This window comes from Saccostrea cucullata, unplaced genomic scaffold, assembly GCF_032062105.1.
Source record: "Saccostrea cucullata isolate Sc308-1 unplaced genomic scaffold, CSIRO_AGI_Scuc_v1 ctg16819, whole genome shotgun sequence".
Classification (NCBI taxonomy): domain Eukaryota; kingdom Metazoa; phylum Mollusca; class Bivalvia; order Ostreida; family Ostreidae; genus Saccostrea; species Saccostrea cuccullata.
Genome location: NW_026940700.1, coordinates 1 through 8772, shown reverse-complemented (window position 1 = coordinate 8772; position 8772 = coordinate 1). Strand labels below are relative to the sequence as shown.

Sequence of the window (8772 nt, the reverse complement as noted above, 5' to 3'; positions counted from 1 at the left end):
TGGATTTTATTTTTTACGGTTATTCTTGTCTTTTGTGACTTCTAAGTAAGTGTACGGCTAAGAATTATTTTATTTTCTAGTTCGTTTTAAACGTGAAATATTATTTTTATTATTTCAAGCATCGATTTTTACACAATCATATACATACTCAAAAACTTCCAATACCTTGAGAATAATGTGTCGGCCTCCAGGGATACAAGTGTATTGAGGATACTGAAAAAAATGTTTGATCTGTCTTAGTATGCATGTATACCATTCATAATTTTTGTTTGCTTCATACGTTTAATCATATCCTCATCGCTCAAATCTAATATTGATAAAATAATATATAATAATAGTAACATAAAGATAAAATTAAGGAGACCCGTTTTTGCTTATTATTATTGATTTCAATTTGTGTGTTTTGTTTGATTTGCAGCATCTATAATTTTATAATGTGTGTAAAAAAAGAACGTTGCTTGTTTCTTTAAATAACTCCTTTATAGGACACGTTTTATCTCTATTCTACAAATACCTCTATTTTGCTGTAGGTCCCCATGATTAGACTGAAGATAAACATTACCAGGCGGTCCCAAAGAAAATGGTTAGTAAAATGGGGTAAGTATATCAAACCTCGGTATCAACTGATGAATTTCTAAAAAAAAATCTTCTTATACATGATGGACAGAAAAAGACAGAAAAGGCATATAAATGCATGTTTGGAGATAGAATAATGAAAAAAAACATGTTTATGCAAAAGAAAGTCATTGTTCCATAGCAACCATTTTTTTTCTGGTTCATATTTAGGGATTACTTTCGTCTTACTCTTAAATGTCTGATATAATTACATTTGTTCAAGTGTAAATGTATTGTATACACGTATAACTAAAAAAAAAGGATTGGAATAGCATGTGGAAATTTATGTCTGATTATAATGATTTTGATCTTGCAGCACAGGCGTCGGAAACCAGGAGGGTCTATATTTTTGTTGGCTTAGCCCTTCACCCCCTACTTTTCAATTTGCCTACGCCTATATGCATTGCCAAATTATCCCTTTTATGAAAACAAGGATAATTGAACAGTTCTTCAATTTTTTGATTGCTTTACTAAATTACATATTTGCACAATAAATGAAGGATGTGGAGATAACGAACAGTATTCTAGACCAAACGTCCATAAAACAATAGAAAATAGGAGAAGAGCAAACATGTATTGTATAATCAGTGGAGATCACGTTTCTAAGACAAGTGGAAAAGGAATCATCACAATTGCTTCTATTTTACAAAATATTATATATATATGTAAGACTCTAAAGTGCAATGGTGACGCCAAAGTCCGATGGTCTCGCCAAACCCCGATGGCCTGCGCCAAACCCCGATGGCTCGCTGTCTTTACGGACCCCAAAGTCCGATGGTCAAGCCAAAGTCCGATGGCTTGTTTCCTATGAGACACGCGACGCTAAAATGCGATGGTCTGACACGCCAAAGTCCGATGGTGCGAAGGAACAATCAACGTTTATGACGTCACAATAGTCCGACGTTATGGCTTGTCCTGCATTCAAAATCTATTGATTTAGTATTTGTCCCGCTTACAATTTTACTGATTTTGCTTATTGTTTTCGCCCATCAGAGCTATTAAGGTTAGTCCTTGTACACCATTCGACTGATTGGGTTAGTTCTTGGACACCAATGTGTTTATTCGAACTCACCAAAGAGATTTTATGGTTAGTCCTCGCACACTATTGGACTGATTTGGATTAGTCATGCACCCATCCAAGATACCTAGCTTACGGTTGTTATAAATTTTTCGACTGATAAGAGTTAGTCTCGCACCTATATTCAAAAGCGCAGCACAGTGAAGGTTACAAATGGAAATACCGGCGATTTTTTAAGATAAAAAATACATACTTTATTAGGATGGGTGATTCTTTTTAGGAATTCACTGATATAAAAAAAATGTAATTTGATGTCGACGTCACATGACTTTGGCAATTATACTTGCAGTTTAGAGGTCATCTATAAATTTCAATATTGCAAGGGCATAACTAAGTTAAAAATCTTAGTTTATTTCATAATCCTTTTCAACACTATATGTAGTTTGTGAAAAGTGCTGCGAACCTATAAAGATTCCCTTTTTTAATTGGTAAAATTTAATTTGTTGGACGGCAGGTTGAATATTTTGCTGGTCAACTACATTAAATATAGCTATAATTAATTCATTTGCAAGATTTCAAGAGGTTCGCAGCACTTTTCAAATATCTTAATGCTTCTTGAGTTTATGTGTAAAATTTTGAAAAGGTACATTGACGGTATGCCCTTGCAATAGATCGGTTTACTTGGGCCCTTCCATTACTTTTTCATTGAATCTGCATACAAACACACGACAGTATCGCTTGTCGGGAGAATGCACGTACAGTTTATAAATAAATTACTAGAATAGACATCGCATCCACGTTAACGGCTTTTTATTTTACTGCAAATAATATTTTATTTGAGAACAAAACACATTTTTCATTGTACAAAATGTGACTTGATCAGCCTCTCACTGTGTACAAACTGCGTCATTGTTGCGAGATGACGTCACATTGACAGGTGCATTGCGATCGATGCATCGTTTATATACTGTTGTGTGGGATTTAACAAACGACAAAACTGCACGTAATAGTAAGTGTGTATGTAGTATACAGCTATCCAGCTGTTTGAAATAGCAAATAATTTCATTTTGTGGTATTTTGAAGACCTTATTTTATGTCTGACGTCATAGTAAACATTTCCCGTACAAATTAGGCCCCGCCTCCTTACTGTAACCTTAACTGTGCTGCGAGATTAGTGTTAGTCTTTGTATTTTATATTTATTTGTATTTATTTTAAATAATCGGGCCTTAGCATGGCGCGATATCGCATTTTTGCGCAGTAGTACTATGACGTCATAAACGTTAATTGTTTTCTGCACCATCGGACTTTGGCGTGTCAAACCATCGGGGTTTGGCGCAGACCATCGGACTTTGGCGTGACCATCGGACTTTGGAGTCCCATCGCACTTTGGAGTCCTACATAAATAAATATATATCTATAATAATTATTGTATATCAAATAAGAAAATATGTTAAACTTTGCTGTAGAAAAGCAGAGTGGATCCTGGATAAGGTGGGGATAGCATGGGGTATAGCTGGAACACTTCTGCTGATTGGTTGTTTATGCTATTCTCACCTCAAGCGCTGCTGTAAACACCTCCGGCACAAAATCTCTACGCAATCCCATGATCATATCTCAACAGAGTTTCACTGTATGTATTTCTGCACTGTATATAACGTTTTTCTGACTCTACTGTAATTATAATTATTTTTAACGAAAATGTTATGATAAAATATTAAATTTATAGATTATAAATACAGGATTTTACATTCTATTATGATTTATGTATTCGTTTGTTAATAGTTACCCCAGAAGATGTCTCCGATGGTGTGATAATGAGTCCAATATTTAGACCTTTTCATGAAAACCATAGAAAAACAGTGCTGTCCAGTGACCAACACGTCGGAATGGATGAACATGATAAATGGGAGAACACTGGTTATGTTGGAGAACTGTTCTCACCACCAAGGACTCATTTCAGTCATCAGAAAATACCTATCAGCACAACTGTGTAATTAACACAAACGCTGATCTTCAAAGGCATTGTAACATTTCATCACTATTTAAGTAATTTGATAGAAGTTCAAATTATACACTTATGACAAATCGTTTTGAAACATAACTTCATTTGCTTTAGTAGTCGCCCGCATGGCGCAGTGGTGAAAGTGTCTACTCTAGAGTCGCAAAGTACGCCGCAGATTCAAATCTAGCTGTGGGACATGGAGACCGGTTCTTCGGATGCAACCGCATAAACTGAGGTCCCGTATCGCAGTGGGTACGGGCAAGAAAAAAGATCCCTCCCTGCTCAATAGCCCTGAGTGCCGAGTATAGGACAAGAATTTGCAGCTCTCCACCGACAAGTGGTGGCATCTCCATTTGTGTGAAAAATTCTCGAGTGGGACGTTAAACAATATACAATCAATCATCTTTTGTTTTAGTTTTCTCTTTACATTTTCTCTTTGCAATCTCGGCCAAATGCTAACGCAAACGAACGCTAAAAATGGAAAGCATGGAGTAAACTGCCAATTATTTTTATTTATCGAGATCAAGGTTCATGTGTCATTAAAGGCAAGTAATTTTGATACAGATTTTTTATTGTGAATTTACATTCTGATTTTATAAAATATTATTATATACTATCATGTATTTTGTTATCATATTTACTATATTTTTATACAAGATATACAACTTAGCTTTTTCCATGGAAGTGTTTTATATGTATGTTGATTATCGATAAACTTTACTATGCAATTTACTAACAGTTTACTTAACACCTACATTGGTAGTTTTAACAAGACACATTGTCTTGTTTAAAAGAGTACCGTGTACTACATTCATAATTTTGTCGCTAGCTACCGAGTGCCGTATAGCATACGTCCGTCTACACCATTGACGATTTAAATGTATTACATTGAAAGGTGGTTTAGTCAGCAGCTTTATATGGGGGTCCTTAGATATTACGGGCGAATTCTCTTTAAATGGTGTTTTCATTATAACAAGGCTATTCTTTAGGTACCTACACATTTGATCATGAATTTTGAGTTTGATCTATACTTTCGATGCATTTCAACTTTGGTAAGAACTTGTGAACTGTAGGTGCCAGGTTTTCTTATTTCCTTTATGTATTCCATATGACCTGGAAGTGTGACCTTATTTGAAATAAAACATTAACCTTAAAAATTTTGAACGCTTTAGTTTGAACTTTGGGTTTTACCAAGATTTGAAAAATAAAATGTCAAATGCGTGCATCGGTTTTTTCATTAATACATTTTTTTTACAGTAAATGATATTTGATTTCTCAAAAGCGCAGAGATTCTACCGATATGACAACATTTATTTCATATTTACATACGTCAATTACATGACGCAATTTTGAATGTTTCTTCGAATTTACTTTTTCTTTTACTTAGTAAAATTAAATTTCAAACTTCAAAGCTTAAAATAGTGAGGGTTTCCTAACATTCCCATTGTTCTTACAATAATGTAGATTTATTTCGCTCAGAGGAAAACACATTTAACACTCCTTTTGAGTTTTATATGTGCATCAGTCTGTACAAAGCAATGCTTCCAAGACCAGATGAAAAAACAACTTTTATTTGCCTTTGGAGGAGACTTAATTACATGTCATAGGTTTAGAAAGGTGAAAAATTCTTTACAGTTTCTTCTCTTTATACTTGGAGAATGGAATACCTTCCATATTTCCAAATATAAATACAAATACTGTAAAACGAGAATATTTGGCCCACTACTAATTTTAGCGCCTTTGGCGCAAGAGCCCCTGAGCGCTAAAATTTATTGTGCGCTAAAGGATTTCTTACTATCATTTTTTGTGTATTCAAAGCTTTTACATAAGTACATGTAAACCGGAACGCGCGATTACGTAATGTCGAAGGGTCACTGGATTTTATATACACACTAGCACCATGAGCACTGCACATGTTCGGAAGACAGAAAGTTCTGCCAAATTATAATTTAATTTAACTATTGTTATCCTGGTAGCTGTTACCCGATTATTATCATTAGCACCTTCAAAGTTTTGCTTCTCGGCGTGTCAATCATCTGTCGCCTCGAGGTAAACAATGCAACAAGTAGAGCTTTTCAAAAAAGCTTACCGTCTTTAGCAACAATTTTAAACAGTAAACAGATCTACACTTAACAGGCCGTATAATTCTTTTGAATTTCTTGATTTAGTATGTCTAAATTAGCTTTTTACGGGCATTAGCCCTACCATGGTTGTCGCTCTGTCATCTCCGTAAACTTTGACTGGCCGAGAGCTTTCGACAAACCTCGGCTGATTCCCATTCATGCACTCTTCAAACAAGAAAGAGGAAAAGAATAATTACAAATTGTAAAGCCTGCAAGCAATAACTATCAAATTTTATTTATAATGAAATTAAAGAGACCTTTTTATTTATTGCTATAAAAAATATCATGTTATTCAGAAATAATTACTGCTGATTTTGTTGTTCGTTTTGTCATTTTTTTAAGATTGGAAATCTTGAAAAATTGTTAAGTCGTATGAAAAATAGATCATCAGAAAGTTATCTCCCTTGCCATGCACAGCATTTCAACCAATGAAATAATTGAAAATTTTCTCATCATGCAATTTCCACCAATCACGAAAGAGAGGAAGTGCATAGTCCGAAGACTGTAAAAAACTTCAACTATACAATACCGTCTTCCAAGGAAGACGGTAATCAAGCATGGCGATTGAGCTTGCAGACAATACCTGATTAGGATTACCGTTTTATCGAAGTAATTTTCTGTCGATGCATGCATTGTTTTAATATGATTTAAATGAGTAAATACTCCATTTCTTTTAATTGAAAATAGAAATAAAATAAATTTTAATATTGTGCCACGTCCATGTGATAGCAACACGTACCGCAGTAAAGTTAACTAACGAATGTTTACTGATATATACGGGAGTAATAATTTGTTTCCGTGCTTGACTAACCAAAAAGTCAAATACAGGTGTGGATAAAAAAAACCCAAAATATCACATTTATATATTTTACTGACATGTGCAAGCGCTAAAATTTATTTGCGCCAATGCATTCCCACTTGTGTTTGCGCTTAAATACGTATGCGCCAATTTTTTTCGTTTTACAGTATAGAGTAATCATCATGGGAAAATTATTTAATATTTATTCATTTACTCTCCTTTTAATTTCTTTAAAAATGTTTCATAAGGAGCACAAAGTGAACTGATATTACATTTACCCTATAACCTGTTGTATTTTCTGCATTAAAATATATAATGACACTTGGAAACTATTAGTTAATATTTCAATTAAATTACAAATACAGATTACAACACACTTTTGAAACTAAATATGGTTCTTCGCACAAATTAAAGTCATATTGTTATAATGTAAAATTGTCTAACGTGACAACAATATGTATTTTGTAAGTGATTTATAACATAATTTTGATCTTATTCCATAACATTGAACATTATTTACGCATAATAATTGGAAGGATTTTTTATGCTCTAGGATGATATACTAGTAGTTTCTTGTTAAATACTGTCGTCTTTTTATCCGTTCATTTTAAAGCATACCTTTGCATTGCCTAAATAGAGAATCAGTGCAGTTCATGTTACTTCTGCATTTTCTGTACAATAATATGACGATAAGGCGCAAGATGATAGAAGTATTTCTCATCTGTTTTACTGCTTCATGTTAAAAAGATTTCATTTTTTCAGGTTTACTCTCTGAAATCTAGCATCGTGAAAGATACCTTCCAACGCAAAATTTGAAAGTTTCAGACCATAAATGTAAAAGATTTTTCTTTTCAATAGTAACAATTTATTATTTTGAAAGATAAACAATTTTTTATTATCCTATCCTTTGATATGATTTGTTAATGCAGTTCTGTCATATTTCGGAGTTACATTTTTCGAGAAAACCAAAACAAGAATGAAACATCTTTAAAGTACTTAGAAAACTACTCTTCTATAAGAAGTCAATTCGTACATTTCAATTAAATAGTGTCAAAGAAAGGTCGATTAATTAGCTTGTGAATACACATGGTAGAATCATACACATGTAATATCATTCTATTTATAAACAAATTCCCTTTTAAAACATCGAGTTCTAAAACATAAGATTATAATTTAAGAGAATATGCACCTTTAAGGTCATACGCAACGTAGTTTGAATTTTATTGGGCTCCTCCCTGGAATTGAAGAGTTCCACTAAATGAAGGACCTGTGTGCAATACTTAAAAAATCTATTTATGGGTTTGTACACCTCTTCTAAGAAATTTTCATTATTTTTGTATATTTTTCTTTGAATTATTATAAAATTTTCACAATTTGATACCTGTTCCAAACCCCTGGTAATGCATGCTGAATTTTTGTCTAAGAACATGTAATGGTACTATAATTTTAAATTTAGAATATCTTAAAAATTATCAGTAGGTAAGGTGCCTTGCATATGTTCTTAACATGAAATGTTCAATAATATATTAACGCTTATGACTCGTACTGAATTTAAGTTTTATTGCAAGAAAAATGTTACCTTTATTTGTACGAAAAGCCATGTGAGTTTCAAAAGTGCGTTGAGCTGTATGGACAAATCACAATGAGTAAAACTTTACCGATGAAATAAATTTTAGAATATGTTAGCTTGGTGCTAAAAATGCAATATTAAGTTTAAAGAAAATTTACCAAGCCAGGTGATTTAATGAGTTAAATGAAAATGGTGAAAATCAGAAAAATCACAAGGGCTGATTTTTACCATTTTGTCTTTCCTTATAAAAATTCATCTGGTTTTGTATTTTGTTTAAAATAGTAAATATAATACTTTTTACACGAAAATAAAGTTCTCGCGAATAAAAAGTAATTTACAGTATATATTTCAACCCCTCATTCAAAGAAATATTACACGAATTATAATCTATAATTATAATAATTCGTTCATCACATAATTGATCTGAGGTTGGACACTTTGCAAAATACTGAAGCACATCTCAGTGAATCATGTTTAAAAGATATACAGTAAACAAAGATTGAAGTGAAATTAAATGTACGAGAGTCATTGAAAAAATTCGTAGACTTTTGTCATATTTTTTTTTTTATTTAACGTCATATTTAGTACACATCTCTTAAAAATAAATTACAATTAATTAGGTAAATAACATGAACATATTTTGA

At 32.7% G+C, this 8772-nt stretch overlaps 1 protein-coding gene across 1 annotated transcript; it reads left to right on the top strand.

Annotated features, from left to right (window-relative positions):
• The first annotated feature begins 535 nt into the window (after nt 1–535).
• On the top strand, nt 536–3823 carry LOC134256013 (uncharacterized). Its single transcript, XM_062738607.1, has 4 exons — nt 536–597; nt 3101–3264; nt 3417–3624; nt 3754–3823. The coding sequence occupies exons 1-4, from the start codon at nt 581–583 to the stop codon at nt 3821–3823; spliced, it is 459 nt and encodes a 152-aa protein (XP_062594591.1). The 5' UTR covers nt 536–580.
• The last annotated feature ends 4949 nt before the right edge of the window (nt 3824–8772 follow it).